Here is an 18,611-nt window from a genome sequence, read left to right on the forward strand (position 1 = left end):
CATACAGAAGAAGGCTATGGACGCCAATCTGAGGCTGAATGGTAAAGATGTCCCCTAGGTTCTCTTATTGGCACCACTGCACCAGACCCCCTGCACCACCAGACCCCCTGCACCACCAGACCCCCTGCACCAGACCCCCTGCACCACCAGACCCCCTGCACCACCAGACCCCCTGCACCACCAGACCCCCTGCACCAGACCCTGCACCACCAGACCCCCTGCACCACCAGACCCCCTGCACCACCAGACCCCCTGCACCACCAGACCCCCTGCACCATCAGACCCCCTGCACCACCAGACCCCCTGCACCAGACCCCCTGCACCAGAGCCCCTGCACCACCAGACCCCCTACACCACCAGACCCCCTGCACCACCAGACCCCCTGCACCACCAGACCCCCTGCACCACCAGACCCCCTGCACCACCAGAGCCCCTGCACCACCAGACCCCCTGCACCACCAGACCCCCTGCACCACCAGACCCCCTGCACCACCAGACCCTGCACCACCAGACCCCCTGCACCACCAGAGCCCCTGCACCACCAGACCCCCTGCACCACCAGAGCCCCTGCACCACCAGACCCCCTGCACCACCAGACCCCTGCACCAGAGCCCCTGGCTCAGCTCTTCACCCAGCATGGGGGTCCTTGTGGTGAGGACATGGTGGGCTGCTGAAGAGGGCCGGGGTCTCGGGCCAGAGGAGGCCTAGTCCTCTCCTGGTCTGAAGGGGATGTGATCTGGGTCCAGAGCTTTGGGGACCATGATCCCATTGGCTGAATAACAGAGGTAAAGGGGGGTGACACATGGACAATTCTTTATTTTTTTGTAAGGAATTGAAGCAGTCTTCTGTGAGCCATTGTGTTCTGCCACCCTGGATAAGCAAAACATGGTGAAAGAAAGAGGCAGAAATACAGGAACAAGTTGCCATTAAACGTTGAACTCAATGGTATTTTGTACCAATGCTTGTAACAATGCAATTTAACCACACGTTTGATCTTACGCTTAAACTAACAAGCAGTTTCCAAGTTTTTCTTGGATTACAAAGAAACCATTTAACATAAAACTCATTGTTTTTTGTGGATAAATATATTATATAGTGGTGTATAAATGATAGAAAAGTACAGTGCCCTTACAAAAAAGGAAACTGCACTTATGCTGTGAAGCCATAGAAGGATCAGACAATACAGTTAAACACTTTCCGCCAGTTTGGTCAAATAATCAGCAGAACGTACGGAAAACACCAGAATAACACACTCCCAAAACAAAGGTCAAGGTGTGGTCGTTTAAATGCCTGAATAACTTATTCAGTTACCTTAATGTCCTCAATAAAGGACGATATACCCTCACGTTTGACTTTCTTTCTCTCTGGATTTCTCTGTATACTTCATTGTTTGTTTGGTACTAGTTATGGCCTATGGACACATGTAATCATGATAGACCAGTTTACAAAACCAGTGATTTTAGTAAACGGTCAAATATGGGCTGAGAACAGAGAGTTGCTGAACCTCCCCTGACCCCCCTCTCCCTCGCCGCCTTCATCGGCCCCTTCCAGAAGTCTCTCCAGTGGGTTCATGGGCTCCACCTCTGGGTCCATCAGGTGGTCCAGGGGCCCGGGGGCCTGGTCCACCTCTGGCTCCACCAGGTGGTCCAGGGGCCCGGGGGCCTGCTGCTCCACCAGGTGGTCCAGGGGCCCGGGGGCCTGCTGCTCCACCAGGTGGTCCAGGGGCCCGGGGGCCTGCTGCTCCACCAGGTGGTCCAGGGGCCCGGGGGCCTGCTGCTCCACCAGGTGGTCCAGGGGCCCGGCGGCCTGCTGCTCCACCAGGTGGTCCAGGGGCCCGGGGGCCTGCTGCTCCACCAGGTGGTCCAGGGGCCCGGGGGCCTGCTGCTCCACCAGGTGGTCCAGGGGCCCGGCGGCCTGCTGCTCCACCAGGTGGTCCAGGGGCCCGGGGGCCTGCTCCACCTCTGGCTCCATAAGATGGTCCAGGGGCCCGGGGGCCTGCTCCACCTCTGGCTCCATAAGATGGTCCAGGGGCCCGGGGGCCTGCTCCATCGGGGCCCCCAGGTCTGGGTGGTCCCGCTGTGGGGCGGGGGCCCCCAGGTCGGGGTGGTGCCGCTGTGGGGCGGGGGCCCCGTGGGCCGCCTGGGGGAAGACGGACCTCTGTGGCTCCTGGGAAACCTCGACCTGGGGCAGCACGGCACTCACAAGGGCCAGAGGCACGGGGCCCGCCAGGGGCCCCTGGACCAGGGCGGAGCAGGGCCAGGGTGCAGAGCAGGGGGGGGGCAGGGTGGATACAGCGGCCAGGGGCGGGGCCCCCCAGGGGATGTAGGTGGGCCCGGCGCCTGGACCCTCCATCTGGGGAGCGGGGGGGTTATTGTGGATTATTATCATTATATTTATTATGTATTATTATATTTATTATATATTATTATATTTATTATATATTATTATATTTATTATATTTATTATGTATTATTATATTTATTATATATTATTATATTTATTATATTTATTATATTTATTATATTTATTATATTTATTATGTATTATTATATTTATTATATATTATTATATTTATATTTATTTATGTGGAAGCCATTAGTTCAAATTTAACTGAGAAGAAGCTGCAGGTGTGTGTGTGTGGCTGGCAGAAGGTTACTACTATGAAGGGCCTAAGAATCCATCAAGGTAGAATGAAGTGCTTGGTAGAGGGAACACAGGGAACCCGCATTGATAGCTACTTCTTAAGAAGTGCATCGAGTCAGTCGGTTGAAGTCCAGCGACAGGAAGTAACCCACAGTTCGCAGGACATCAGCACCCCTGATGTTGTGGAGGTAGAGTCAAGCACTGAGGCAGAAAGGGAGGCCAGCCAACCAAAGAGGGAGAAGATGAGTGGCCATAGGCCTGGGATCAGGTGGCCAGGTGCAGCAGAAGGTAGGACTTGGGAAGATGTTAACAGCGATCTGGTTTGCATTCTGGGACGGCTTAAAGGGACGGCTGAAAGCAAGTTAGAGAAAATGGGGGACATTATCTACAGCTACGGTGAAGAAAGATTTGGGATTGTTGAGAAAAGGACGAAACGGCAACATGAGGTAGTCAAGTCTAGGCGCCAGCAAGAGATAGATAGACTCATCCAGGAGAGGAGGCAGCTTAAGAAGCAGTGGAGAAAAGCTACAGATGACGAGAAGGAAGGTATTGATTGTCTACAGGCAGATGTGAGGGAGCAGTTGGCAGTGCTAAGAAGAGCAGAAAATATTAGGAAAAATAGGAAGAAGAAATCGCGAGCTAGAGTAGCATTTTATAAAGATCCATTTAAATTTGTTAAGGCATTATTTGATAAGCAGAAGAGTGGTAGTCTCATGGAACCTAAGCAGAAGCTTGAGGAGTACTTGGAGGGAGTGCACAAAGACAGGGAGAGGTTCAGAGAGATGGTGCTTCCCACTGATATCCCACCTATTGGTGAATTAAGTAGTCAGTGTGACGATAGCCCACCAAGGTGGAAAGAGGTACAAGAAGTAATAAAACGTGCAAAGGCCTCTTCAGCCCCGGGACCCAATGGAGTGCCCTACCGATTATATAAGAGCACACCGGATGTTTTAAGATTCCTATGGAAGCTAATGGGAATAGTTTGGAAAAAGCAGAGTATTCCCAAGGCGTGGCGTAGGGCTGGGGGAATATTTATTCCCAAAGAGAGGGACGCAGTTGAGATTAATCAGTTTAGACCAATTAGTCTACTGAATGTTGAAGGGAAGGTCTTCTTCAGTGTGGTGGCTCGGATATTGACAAGTTATCTTGAAAAGAATAGACTAATTGATACCACGGTTCAGAAAGCTGGAATCCCTGGTTTCTCCGGATGCTTAGAGCATACCAGTATGATTTGGCACCAAATTCGGTTAGCGAAGCGCGAGAGGAGAGACCTGCATGTTGTATTTTTGGATTTGGCTAATGCCTTCGGGTCAGTAGTACCACATAGTCTGTTATGGGAGGCCTTTGATTACTTTAGAATCCCAGGTAGCATTAAAAGCCTAGTTAAAGCTTATTTTCTGGATATTCAACTTTGTTTTACTACGGCAGAGTACACCACAGGGTGGCAATAGCTCGAGATAGGAATTATGGCGGGATGTACAATCTCCCCACTCGCCTTCACAATGGCGATGGAGGTCATTATCAGGGCCTCTAAGTGGGTAGTGGGTGGGGAGAAGTTGCAGGGAGGGCCACGCCTCCCCCCAATTAGGGCTTTTATGGACGACATGACAACCATGACGTCAACCGCTCCGTGCACCAGCAGGTTGCTGGATAAGTTAAATAACAATCTCTGCAATGGGCTAGAATGAAGGTGAAGCCAAGTAAGTCTAGGAGTCTCTCAATCGTTAAAGGGAAGGTAGTAGATAAGAAGTTTGCTATAAATGAAGAGGTGATGCCTACAGTTTTGGAGAAGCCAGTGAAGAGTCTGTGAAGGTGGTATGATGCAAGCCTTAGTGATAAGGCACAGGTTGAAGGATTGAGACAGGAAACTAGACAAGGTATTGCAAAGTTAGACAAGTCAGGGCTGCCAGGTAAGCTTAAGTTGTGGTGTCTGCAGTTTGGTCTATTGCCCCGGCTAATGTGGCCATTGACAGTGTATGAAGTTCCTCTGTCAAAGGTAGAAAGGATGGAAAAAATGATGACAACTCTTTTGTCAGAAAGTGGCTCGGAGTCCCACGCTGCCTAAGCAGCGCAGCCTTGTATGGGAAGGGCATTGTAGAGTTGCCCATATCTAATCTGACAGAAGAATTAAAATGTGCTAAGGTTAGACTGGAAATGACTCTTACTCAGTCCAAGGACCCAGTGGTGAGGAGGGTTGCACCCACAGTTAAAGCAGGGAGGAAATGGAAACCAAAACAAGCGGTCAACAAGCAAGCTCAATCGGCACTTAGGCATAGGGATATTATGGGCCATGTTCAGCATGGGTGGGGGGGCTTAGGGAGGGACGTAGGTAAACCCTCATGGGGTAAGGCTTCTGCAGGAGAAAGGAGGAAAATGGTAGTGGAGGAAATACATAGACAGGAGGGGATTGTAAAATGTACTAAGGCAGTGTCGCAGGCTAAACAAGGGCAGTGGGTGAATTGGGAGGGAGTGGAGAAGAAGAAGATAAAGTGGAGAGATCTATGGAGCATGGAGGCTAGCAGGATCAGATTTATGATAGGTGCCACTTATGATGTTCTCCCATCTCCCCAGAACTTAAATCAGTGGTTTGGTGAGGATGAGACATGCACACTATGTTCCTGTGTGTGCAGCCTCCGCCATATCCTATCAGGGTGCAAGGTAAGTCTCTCCCAGGGGCGCTATACGTGGCGTCATAATCAGGTATTGAAATGTTTGGCAGAGGCTGTTGATGTTAAACGGAGAGAAGCTAATTCAGCAGCCGCTAGTAAAGAGGGTAGGCAAATTAACTTTGTGCATCAGGGGGAAAAGGCTAGACCATTTAGAGGCAGGCATAGAGTCGGGCAGCTAAGTAATGGAGGAGCCTGGGAATTGAAGGCGGACCTCATTCAGCAGGTTGTTGTGCCTCCACACATCGTTAGCACTCGGCTAAGACCAGATATGCTATTGTGGTCAGACTCAGAGAAGATTGTTTATTTTATTGAGCTTACAGTTCCTTGGGAAGACAGAGTTGAAGTAGCCAATGAGCTTAAGAAAGCGAAGTATGCTGAGATGGCTGGAGAGGCAGCACAGCGAGGCTGGACTACGCGACTAAGGCCTATTGAAGTCAGTGCGCGGGGGTTCATGGCTAGATCTGCTATTAGCTTGCTGACTGAACTGGGTATTTGTGGACGAAGTCTGAGGCAGGCGGTTAGTAACATGTCCGTGGCAGCAGAACGAGCAAGTGAATGGCTGTGGGTAAGGAGAAAACATACTTCCTGGGGTTACCAAGCTAAGGTAAGCCAGATGTGCTAACGTGTTTGTTTGGTCAGGGTTAGTGGTAGGGCTAGGGGTACGATACAGGAAAGAGAGTGTTTAGATGCATTAAATGTGGCAATGTGGTGGCAGCATTGAGGGGGGTGAATCCAGGATGCTGGTTTCATTGTTAAGCCTTCAGGAGGTGTCGTGGGCCTAACTTAACAAAACATTTGTGAAAGAGGGTGCCCACTTGATAACCCCAATGATATTCTGCTTACTGCATACTGCTGTATTTACTGCTGTTAGTTGGGCTAGTTGTCGCGTGTTTTTCACCTTTGGTTGGTAGCTTAGTAGCCAGCGTGCTTATAAGGTTGGTTTGGTCAGGGGGGCATTGTCACTACCTGGAGCTCGCACTTAAACGGAGCCTGGGTCTGTTGAAGGTGGCATTGCTGTTTTTAGGCTGTGATAGCCATAGGATAGGATAGGTACATTGTATTTTATTTATTTATTTATTTATTTATTTATTTATTTATTTATTTATTTTTCTTTTCTTTTCACCTTTGGTTGGTAGTTTGGTAGCCAGCGTGCTTGTAAGGTTGGTTTGGACAGGGGCTTCTGAATGTGTTTTCCTTGGATTTTGGCACAAGGGATTATAACATCTGATCCTGTGTATTAATGACATATTATATATTATTATATTTATTATATATTATTATTTATTATTATTATATTTATTATATATTATTATATATTATTATATTTATTATATATTATTATTAATTATTATGTATTATTATATTTATTATATATTATTATATATTATTATTTATTTATTATATATTAGTATATATTATTATTGTCTTTCACTTATTCTAAAGAGAAAGAATAATAACAACCTGTCAATGTAATATTAGAAATATAAAATGCACTATATGTAAGTCTTCAATATACCAACGCCACTTCAGAGTGGTGACCCCAACAACAGCCTGGGGTCAGGAGGCGGAGCTGACCCTGACAACAGCCTGGGGTCAGGAGGCGGAGCTGACCCTGACAACAGCCTGGGGTCAGGAGGCGGAGCTGACCCTGACAACAGCCTGGGGTCAGGAGGCGGAGCTGACCCCCAACAACAGCCTGGGGTCAGGAGGCGGAGCTGACCCTGAGAGGAGCCTGGGGTCAGGAGGCGGAGCTGACCCTGACAACAGCCTGGGGTCAGGAGGCGGAGCTGACCCTGACAACAGCCTGGGGTCAGGAGGCGGAGCTGACCCTGACAACAGCCTGGGGTCAGGAGGCGGAGCTAGTGGCCACTCACCCCCAGGCCTGCGAGGAGGGGGCCGTGCGTGTAGGTCAGCAGGGTGTGGGGGGGCCCCACCAGGGCGTAGCTGGGGCCCAGGGTCTTCATGTACACCTCCCCGGCCAGGCCCCGGGGCCCCGGGTACGGCCCCGACCCCGGGAGGTGCTGCTGGCCGCAGTCCACGGAGCACCACGCCGCCGCCGTGCTCTGGAGGGCCTGGGGGGGCTGGAAGAGAGGGGCCCCCAGGGGCTGGACGGCCCAGTCCCCGCCGGGGCCCCCCTGGACCCCGCCGGCCCCCCCAGGCCCAGAGCCACCTGTCCGTTGGAGAGGGGACACAGGCTGGTTAGGAAGGAACAGCAGCCGGCCGAGCAGATGTTTGAGGACGTAGGGGACGTACCTCCTGGAGGGTAGGATGTAGGAGACGTACCTCCTGGAGGGTAGGACGTAGGGGACCTACCTCCTGGAGGGTAGGACGTAGGGGACCTACCTCCTGGAGGGTAGGACGTAGGGGACGTACCTCCTGGAGGGTAGGACGTAGGGGACCTACCTCCTGGAGGGTAGGATGTAGGAGACGTACCTCCTGGTGGGTAGGACGTAGGACCACCTGGTGGGTAGGACGTAGGACCTCCTGGTGGGTAGGACGTAGGACCTCCTGGTGGGTAGGGGGAGTGGTTGTGGTGTGGAGACGCATCCTGCAGGGAAATAGACGGACATATGAATCACTACAATGACCAGTAGAAACACGCTATCGTTGTGAGAACATGCACCTGCATTAATGCATAAAAACCCAATGGGGTCTATAGTAATACTGATAAGAGGCAGTCATAGGTGTCATACTTTATTGAGTTATCCTTGGAGGGTTAAACATCTTTCAATCAGCCATTTGTACAACGTGTAACATGTCCATAGTAACACGATGTGACAGACCCCACAGTGAACAGGAACAACGCTACGGGGAACAAGTCTTACTGCAGACGCTCAAAAGCTTGTAGTCAGCAAATATCTGGATAAATACACGTAATGCACACATGCATTACCATGCACACATGCATTACCATGCACACATGCATTACCATCCACACATGCAGAAGGGTCAGGGTAAAGGTGAATGGGTGCTCAAGCCCTCTCTAAGGCGGGCCATGCTATACATGGCTGCTTCTATTACACAGCATTCACAGCTGCTGTAGTCAAACATGAAAACATTCTTACATTAGAAATAGAATACACTAATTAGAATTAGTGTGTGTGTGTGTGTGCGTGTGCGTGTGTGTGTGCGTGCATGCGTGCGTGCGTGTTTGTATGAACGTGTGTGTGTGTGCATGTGTGTGTGTGTGTGTGTTTGTATGAACGAACGTGAGTGTGTGCATGTGTGTGTTTGTATGAACGTGTGTGTGCGTGCATGTGTGTGTGTGTGTGTGTTTGTATGAACGTGTGTGTGCATGTGTGTGTTTGTATGAACGTGTGTGTGCGTGCATGTGTGTGTGTGTGTGTGTGTGTGTTTGTATGAACGTGTGTGTGTGTGTGTGTGTTTGTATGAACGTGTGTGTGCGTGCATGTGTGTGTGTTTGTATGAACGTGTATGTGTGTGCATGTGTGTGTGTGTGTATGAACGTGTGTGTGCGTGCATGTGTGTGTGTGTGTGTGTTTGTATGAACGTGTGTGTGGTGCAGTGTGTGTGTGTGTGTGTGTGTGTGTGTGTGTTTGTATGAACGTGTGTGTGGTGCAGTGTGTGTGTGTGTGTGTTTGTATGAACGTGTGTGCAGTGTGTCTCTTGGCAGGCGTGTGGGCCAGCTGGGAGCTGCTTTGCATGCGGCGCGGTGCCCGGCCCCGGGGCCACGCGGGGGAATGGCTACAACCGTCATGGAAAAACCCCTGGATTACATAAGGAGAAAACCCCCGCGCGGCCGGTTAGGGTCAGCCCACTTCTGCCTAAACGCTGGTTCTCCTCTGCCCTCTTCCTCCAGGAGCTGCTGGGAGGGTCACTCAGTTCAGGGGGCAGGGTGGGACACCACAACCACATTTCTCGGTTCATGTGTCTCATCGTTTGTCATCGATTCGTCATCAGTGTCAGTGATGAGATAGGAGAACCGTTCAGAAACAGGTCCCAACCGTCACCAAAGCCCACATGATAGGAATGGCTGAACATGGACGTGTGAGGGGGCTGTTTGCTGCTCTGTGCACCGCGATGCAGCGACTGCATTACAACCTGTTCCCCAACATAACGGACACAAGAGGCTGTTTTTCACATGACCCACAACGACCCACGTGATGGTTCCGCTCCAGCGCCCCCGAGCCAACATTCTTTAGACGGTTTCAAGTCAAATAAAGCAAAATAAATGATTGCTTCGGCTTCATGTGTTTAATGTGTCTTGATCACATTTCCAGTCAGATATGTGAACTTTATTTTCATAATCTTTGTTCAGTGAATGTATATGACGTTTAGTTTGTTAGTTAATGCAACGTTTTATCTTATGTAACTGATGATGTTCTTTCAGTAAAGACTGATTTTAGAGTGACTCTGGATGACTTTATTTATTATTATTCTTCGTTGCGACGGACTAGGACCAAGTGTTTTTATTGGCTCTGCCTCTGCCGAACATTCCAAAGGTTCATTATTTACATAAAGTTTTTTTATTGATGCACTCACCCTTCAAAAACCTTTAAAGCGCCTTTCAATGTTCATGATTATCTTTAACAAAAAATGTGCATCGTTAGCCTCATAGCATAATTGCCTAAGTCCTATTTTTTGCCAAATTGTGAAAAACCAAACCAACCAATCTAAACCAACTCTACTCAAGCTGCTGACTCACTGGGCCTCATTGGCTAATGTCCTAAGCCAATCAGAGTGCTCTTTACATTCCATCATCACTATCTGCCACAGTCATCAATTTGCCTTAGGGCATTTTGGACATTAACTCAACCCTAAAATAGGTCTTAGGTAATTATGCTGTGAGGTTAACGACGTGATGATAAACGATGATGATAAACGTCCTGGGTTGGGCCTGCCTCTCTGAGGGGCACTGAACCCGGTATTAACCTGAATCATTATCATCTTTTCAGACATTAAAAAGAGAGTTCAACTAAATTAAAACAAGTAAACTCTCTCCCTGTCCGAGTGCTTTCTCTCCCATGGACACGTGGAGGACGGATGTTTTATCAGGCTGGATCCACCTGGTGATGTTTACATCAGGGTTCTCCCCAAACCATGCAGGCTGAAGGGGGCTCTGTGGCCGAGTCTCCTCTCTCCTCTGTCCCATCTCCTCCTCTCCTCTGTTACACCTCCTCCTCTCCTCTGTCCCATCTCCTCCTCTCCTCTGTTCCACCTCCTATTATTATCCTTATTACACTTTATTATGCTACATATTTATATCTTAAAAGAGTGACCCACTTATATGTTAATATATTGATGCATATTGAAATCACATTGCTTGCCTACGACTGGAAAAAAGATGAAAAGGAAGTGGGGTGTCATCCCCAGCTCACCCCAGCAGGGGGTGCTGTCCCCGGGCCGTCCTGCCGCTCCAGGCCTCGCTTCCTCCGCAGCAGCTCTCTGACGGGGTCCCTCACCCGCACACCCTGGTACGGCCTGGGGGGCCCGGGGCCCGGCAGCGCTGGAGGTCACCAGGGGGGAGAGGAGGAGAAGAAGAAGGAGGAGGAGTTGAGTGAAGCGGGCGCTGGCTGACCTCTGACCTCTGACCTCTGACCTCTGACAGCTCGTCTCACAGACGGGTTCACGCATGAGGCCCTCAGCGCGGCATGAGGGCCTGAAGGGGCTAGGGGCCACACAGGACGAGGGGCTAGGGGCTAGGGGCTAGGGGCTACACAGGACGAGGGGCTAGGGGCTAGGGGCTAGGGGCTAGGGGCTAGGGGCTAGGGGCCACACAGGACGAGGGGCTAGGGGCTAGGGGCTACACTGGTGTCTCCTGGGCTTAGAGGGGCTAGGGGCCACGCGGGGCCAGTCGGGGCCTCTTCTCCGCTCTGTGTTCTGGGATTGTTCATCGTGTTGTTGTTTGATTGTTGTTGATTGTTCATCGTGTTGTTCGACCCCCGTTGCCATAAAGTGATCTGTGGTCAACATCTAACGACCTGCTGACGCCTCCTCTACACCTCATGGTGATCCACCCTCCTCTACACCTCATGGTGATCCACCCTCCTCTACACCTCATGGTGATCCACCCTCCTCTACACCTCATGGTGATCCACCCTCCTCTACACCTCATGGTGATCCACCCTCCTCTACACCTCATGGTGATCCAGTGTCTCCTCTACACCTCATGGTGATCCACCCTCCTCTACACCTCATGGTGATCCAGTGTGTCTCCTCTACACCTCATGGTGATCCACCCTCCTCTACACCTCATGGTGATCCAGTGTCTCCTCTACACCTCATGGTGATCCAGTGCCTCCTCTACACCTCATGGTGATCCACCCTCCTCTACACCTCATGGTGATCCACCCTCCTCTACACCTCATGGTGATCCACCCTCCTCTACACCTCATGGTGATCCACCCTCCTCTACACCTCATGGTGATCCAGTGTCTCCTCTACACCTCATGGTGATCCACCCTCCTCTACACCTCATGGTGATCCAGTGTCTCCTCTACACCTCATGGTGATCCACCCTCCTCTACACCTCATGGTGATCCACCCTCCTCTACACCTCATGGTGATCCAGTGTGTCTCCTCTACACCTCATGGTGATCCAGTGTCTCCTCTACACCCTCATGGTGATCCAGTGTGTGGGCATAAAGCATCGCTGGGTGCTCCTTATTGAGCTCCACTGAAGCAGAACCTACTGGAAGCATCGTTTATACCAAAGTGTAATGGTTAACTGGTCCACATTTAAATATCCCTATCAAGTGAGCTATCAACTCATGTATCGTTCATAAGTGTTTACTGCTCGCGTCCGCCATTCTGCAGTGATGCCCAGCAGACCCTAGTAGATATGATATAATGATATGATATGATAGAAAGTGTATCATGGACACACTTCATATCATGATGTCATGGCATTCTTTTGCCCTGTTTGTTGTTGTTTGTTGTTGTTTGCTCTGTTTGTCTTGTCTTCTCCTTACTTTAGCATTTTGATTAGCATTTTCCCTTAGCGTCTACTTTTGTTGTATTAGTACTTTGTATTTTTATTGTATTTTATTCATTTTTATCCTGTGTTTTTCTGCTGCTGCTGGGCGACTGCAACAAAATAATTTCTCCTACAGGGGATTAATAAAGTTGTATGGTATCGTACCTTTCACTAAGACTGTATAAAATCACTCAGAATAAGGGTCCATCAGACAGGATCTGAATGGCAACTTTAAAGGCAAGATATTGCATGGAAACACATGCATACACAGAACTGCATAGAAACCACCACACACACACACACACATTAGCCTCTAGGCCATACTAATTCTCAGACGCCAACATGGTTTCGACTTCGTCTTTGAGTGTGTTGAGTGGCAGGTGTTGACTCTCAGGAGAACTGGAAGAGAAGAGATATGACCGCAGGGATCTCTTTACTTAAGAACCATTTCTTTTGAACTTGATCTATTTTAACTGCAGTGTTCTCTCTCTCTCTCCCTCCAACATCCCCCCTCTCCTCTGTCCTCCCTCTCCCTCTCTCTCTCTCTCTCTCTCTCCCCCCTCTCCTCTGTCCTCCCTCTCCCTCTCTCTCTCTCCCTCTCTCCCCCCTCTCCTCTGTCCTCCCTCTCCCTCTCTCTCTCTCCCTCTCTCCCCCCTCTCCTCTGTCCTCCCTCTCTCTCTCTCTCTCTCTCTCTCCCTCTCTCCCCCCTCTCCTCTGTCCTCCCTCTCCCTCTCTCTCTCTCTCTCCCTCTCTCCCCCCTCTCCTCTGTCCTCCCTCTCTCTCTCTCTCTCTCTCTCCCTCTCTCCCCCCTCTCCTCTGTCCTCCCTCTCCCTCTCCCCTCTCTCACCGCTACCTTTCTCTCTCTCTTTCTCACTCAGAGATTCAGAGAGTAAACGGCGTCACACTGTGTCGTGTGACGACGGCTGGTCTCAGCCGGGCCTGGCCCAGTCTGATTGGACTGTGGGCTGGGGGAGGCCGCGTCAGGGGAACCAATGCACGCAGAATAAACCAGCACACAGACACGGGGGGATCTCTGACAGGGCAACATGAGACACCTGCTCTGACTGTGACATTGCAAACTGGTTTCAACACATCCACCTGTGACCTGGTGTGGAAGGGGTCACCAGGGTGGTGCGTGGGAGGGGAGACTCCACCCACATACCACAGACAGCCAGGCCTGCTGGCACTTCACTTTCTCTACACCTCTTTGTTACTTTGAGAAGAATCGACGCGTAACATGAAACAATTACAATTTAACCTCAATCAGATGGAGCCTCTTTCAGGCGGGTGGAGCTGGTGATTAGGGCGGTGTTTGGGCCACAGACACAGCCCATAGATCAGGTTAACCACCCTGCATATCAGCCACCTCCATCAGTGAATGTGATCCCTTGTAGCTGAGCAGCGTAACAAAGGAGCTGCAGTGTGTGAACCCTGGAGCTCCAGAGCAGCGTCCCGTTCAGCGAGACACGCGTTCCAGCAGATCCTAATCTGCAACACCTGCTGCTTTCATCAGCCTGCCTGTAAACCTGTCTCCCGGGCGGTGAGGAGAGGGGGTGATGAAGAAGAACCCACAGCCGTCACACTGCCACACCAGGCCCCCTGGTGGTAGCCCGCTGCAGCGCCACCGACACTCTTCTCCCTAAGGAGAGCGACTCAGGACCTGAGGGGCCAGCCAGCCAATACACTCCCTACCTGAAACAATGACACTGACTAACAACGACTATGACTAACCCTAACCCTAACACTAACCCTAACCCTAACCCTAACACTAACACTAACCCCAACACTAACCCTAACACTAACACTAACCCTAACACTAACCCTAACCCTAACACTAACCCTAACACTAACACTAACCCTAACACTAACCCTAACCCTAACACTAACCCTAACACTAACACTAACCCTAACACTAACACTAACCCTAACACTAACCCTAACACTAACACTAACACTAACCCTAACCCTAACCCTAACCCTAACACTAACACTAACACTAACCCTAACCCCAACACTAACCCTAACCCTAACCCTAACACTAACCCTAACACTAACACTAACACTCAAAGCTGAGAGGCTCCGGCTATCACAAAGATCAATCAATGTCAATCTGTAGACGCTTCTGAAGACGCTTCACAGGAGCACAGAGGAGCAGAGAGGAGCAGACAGTGATGATGAGGAGCAGAGAGGAGCATTAAGGAACAGAGAGGAGCAGAGAGGAGCATTAAGGAGCAGAGAGGAGCAGAGGGGAGCAGACAGTGATGACATGAGGAGCAGAGAGGAGCAGACAGTGATGATGAGGAGCAGAGAGGAGCAGACAGTGATGATGAGGAGCAGACAGGAGCAGAGAGGAGCAGAGAGGAGCAGACAGTGATGATGAGGAGCAGAGAGGAGCAGACAGTGATGATGAGGAGCAGTGTAATAAGTGCACCATAAGAGCTACGCTAAGGCAAAGAGACACAAGAAAACACAAACAAATTAAAATGATCTATCATCAAAGCAGGGTTATGGACACTAACCTGATGACTTACACTAAACACTGAGCAGGGTTATGGACACTAACCTGATGACTTACACTAAACACTGTGAGCAGGGTTATGGACACTAACCTGTGTGTATTAAAGAGACGCAAACACACATCCACACACAAACACACACACATTTATAAACACACATACATAGATACACTAGACACACACACACACACACGCACACACACACACGCACACGCACACGCACACGCACACGCACACACACACACACACACACACACACACACACACACCACAAGACCAACACACAGGCGCAGACTTACTGGCAGTAAGCTAATCAAAAGAGGAACCTTTCCAGCTGGGGAGGACTGTCCCGCTTCACGATTTGCATATCAAGATTAGAGTTGAGGAGGGCGGCTGCAGCCCACAGAATAACATTCCTGTTGTCCAGAACAACAGCACCGTTTGAATCGATACGCACAACGTCCTATCGGCTCTTGCTTTTGAATCTGTTGAAATCTGCGTTTTAAAATGTGCCGTGTTAAATAAAAGAACAGATTTTATGATCCGTATTTATTTTTATAAACGGTCTAGAGGTGAACCTTGGATCTCCTGCTATTGAGCCTGAGAGTCAGGACCTGCAACCAACAGCCAGACCAGTAGGCTGACCAGTAGGCTGCCCTCCTGAGGACAAACCAGTAGGCTGACCAGTAGGCTGCCCTCCTGAGGACAAACCAGTAGGCTGACCAACAGGCTGACCAGTAGGCTGACCAGCAGCAAACAAACCAGTTGCTTATTTATCAGTTTGTTGTTGCTAACAAAAGAGTGTGTTCATACTAACAGTCATACTAACAGTCGTACTAACAGTCGTACTAACAGTCGTACTAACAGTCATACTAACAGTCATACTAACAGTCGTACTAACAGTCATACTAACAGTCATACTAACAGTCGTACTAACAGTCGTACTAACAGTCGTACTAACAGTCATACTAACAGTCGTACTAACAGTCGTACTAACAGTCGTACTAACAGTCATACTAACAGTCGTACTAACAGTCATACTAACAGTCGTACTAACAGTCATACTAACAGTCGTACTAACAGTCGTACTAACAGTCGTACTAACAGTCGTACTAACAGTCATACTAACAGTCGTACTAACAGTCATACTAACAGTCGTACTAACAGTCATACTAACAGTCGTACTAACAGTCGTACTAACAGTCATACTAACAGTCGTACTAACAGTCGTACTAACAGTCATACTAACAGTCGTACTAACAGTCGTACTAACAGTCGTACTAACAGTCGTACTAACAGTCATACTAACAGTCGTACTAACAGTCGTACTAACAGTCGTACTAACAGTCGTACTAACAGTCGTACTAACAGTCGTACTAACAGTCGTACTAACAGTCGTACTAACAGTCGTACTAACAGTCATACTAACAGTCGTACTAACAGTCGTACTAACAGTCGTACTAACAGTCATACTAACAGTCGTACTAACAGTCGTACTAACAGTCGTACTAACAGTCGTACTAACAGTCTGCATGGTTCTAATCTGTTCAATGTTGCTCAAAAGAAGCGCGGTAGGCCAGGCCCCAGCAGGCGACCCCTGACAGCTCTAATCCCAAAGCGTTGGGAGGTCAGGGTCGTGACCAGAGAGCAGAGAGGGTCCTTACCTTTGATTGGGTCATAACCAGGAGAGCAGCGAGGGTCCTTACCTTTGATTGGGTCATAACCAGGAGAGCAGCGAGGGTCCTTACCTTTGATTGGGTCATAACCAGGAGAGCAGCGAGGGTCCTTACCTTTGATTGGGTCATAACCAGTAGAGCAGAGAGGGTCCTTACCTTTGATTGGGTCATAACCAGTAGAGCAGAGAGGGTCCTTACCTTTGATTGGGCAGAGAGGGTCCTTACCTTTGATTGAGCAGCGAGGGTCCTTACCTTTGATTGGGTCATAACCAGTAGAGCAGAGAGGGTCCTTACCTTTGTCCCAGTGCATTCTGAGCTGTAGTGACGGGCGGAGGCTCTGCCGTCAGCTGGGAGAACCATGAGATGGTTCAGCGCGTCGAAAACAACAACCGAAAATCATAAAGCCACGACCTGACGGCGCTTTGAAGGATCTGATGAGCAGCATAGTAGCAGCCCCCTCTACCCCACCCCCCGCACACACACACACACACACTCACACACACACACACACACACACACACACACACACACACACACACACACACACACACACACACACAGCTAATGACGTCACAGCGAGCGCCCAAAAACTCCCGCCCTGACGATGAGCAGCCATGTTTCTTCAGACTGCCACCGTGGTGGTGAAGCTCCTCTCCTCACCTCGAGGGCCGGCGGGCCCCCCCCCCCCCCCCCCCCCTGCTGGGTAACGCACACCAACCTCCTGGAGAACGGACAGAGAGCCCGTTTGTCGTACACCACAGCCCAAAGGCTGTCAATAACAACAGATATGAACCAGAGACACCACTGTGAGGACCGGCAGCCACACCCCAAAATAGGTCTGATCTCCCCGGAGACCTTCTGCTCAGGATGAAGAGGAGACCTTCTGCTCAGGATGAAGAGGAGACCTTCTGCTCAGGATGAAGAGGAGACCTTCTGCTCAGGATGAAGAGGAGACCTTCTGCTCAGGATGAAGAGGAGACCTTCTGCTCAGGATGAAGAGGAGACCTTCTGCTCAGGATGAAGAGGAGACCTTCTGCTCAGGATGAAGAGGAGACCTTCTGCTCAGGATGAAGAGGAGACCTTCTGCTCAGGATGAAGAGGAGACCTTCTGCTCAGGATGAAGAGGAGACCTTCTGCTCAGGATGAAGAGGAGACCTTCTGCTCAGGATGAAGAGGAGACCTTCTGCTCAGGATGAAGAGGAGACCTTCTGCTCAGGATGAAGAGGAGACCTTCTGCTCAGGATGAAGAGGAGACCTTCTGCTCAGGATGAAGAGGAGACCTTCTGCTCAGGATGAAGAGGAGACCTTCTGCTCAGGATGAAGAGGAGAATTTACACTCTGGAGAAAAAGGTTAAACAATAACATAATAACATTACACATATTTTAAAAGAGTGATATATATTGGTCAATCAAAAGTTAATAAGTTAAGTCAATAAATCATTATTCAGTAAATGAATATGATTCACTAAAGAACTATGTGCCTGTGAACTCTGAAACAAGCACTGAATGGAACATTATTAACTAACTTCCTTATTATCGTCTTCCTCATTATCTCTATAGATTAGTATTATTATTAACTATTGATTAGACAATATATATCACTCTTGTAAAATATGTGTTATTATGTTATTATGTTATTGTTTAACCTTTTTCTCCAGAGTAAATTGATTTTGAGAGAAAATGTAAAAGTTACTACCTCAAAAGGAGTAGATCTGAGAACTTATGAATGCATCATGATTTAGAGATATGAAACATGAGGACATTCAGTAGGTCTCACTGAAGGCTACGCCATCAGCCCTTGTTCCTTAGATCTCTCATATTCATATTGTTTCTAACATTCTTTATTTCTCCTGTTTTTTTCATCTCTAACCTTTGCTTAAAAAACATTTGTAACCTTTTCACTATAGTTATGTCTTTTCTTTAAAAAAATATATAGGGCATTGCTTAAAAGGTAACAACGCAGTGCAAACATGTTTCTGAACCGCTCTGTATCTGAAGTCCTGTCAACTTCCAAATGGATCAGCATCTGACTGCTAACCAGGATCTGTGATACATCATAATCCCTTTGTGGGATCAAAAGTGTAACATGTGGTGAACTGGAACACAGTACAATACACACAAAGCTCATCCTTTGACATGCAACGTACGCTGAGTGTCGTACCCTTCCCCA

General features: G+C 49.2%; 1 protein-coding gene across 1 annotated transcript; it reads right to left on the minus strand.

Annotated features, from left to right (window-relative positions):
• Nucleotides 1-704: 704 nt before the first annotated feature.
• LOC311341650 (POU class 2 homeobox associating factor 1) lies at nucleotides 705-16,849 on the minus strand (the record flags this gene model as incomplete). The annotated part of the gene is made up of 8 exons (XM_084466453.1): nucleotides 16,736-16,849; nucleotides 10,652-10,779; nucleotides 7,716-7,860; nucleotides 7,483-7,568; nucleotides 7,187-7,375; nucleotides 1,960-2,352; nucleotides 1,515-1,665; nucleotides 705-772 (listed from the first exon to the last, which is right to left on the minus strand). The coding sequence occupies exons 1-8, from the start codon at nucleotides 16,749-16,751 to the stop codon at nucleotides 705-707; spliced, it is 1,176 nt and encodes a 391-aa protein (XP_084322579.1). The 5' UTR covers nucleotides 16,752-16,849.
• Nucleotides 16,850-18,611: the final 1,762 nt, after the last annotated feature.

Source organism: Micromesistius poutassou (genome assembly GCF_964030765.1).
Source record: "Micromesistius poutassou genome assembly, chromosome: 4".
Taxonomy (NCBI): Eukaryota; Metazoa; Chordata; class Actinopteri; order Gadiformes; family Gadidae; genus Micromesistius; species Micromesistius poutassou.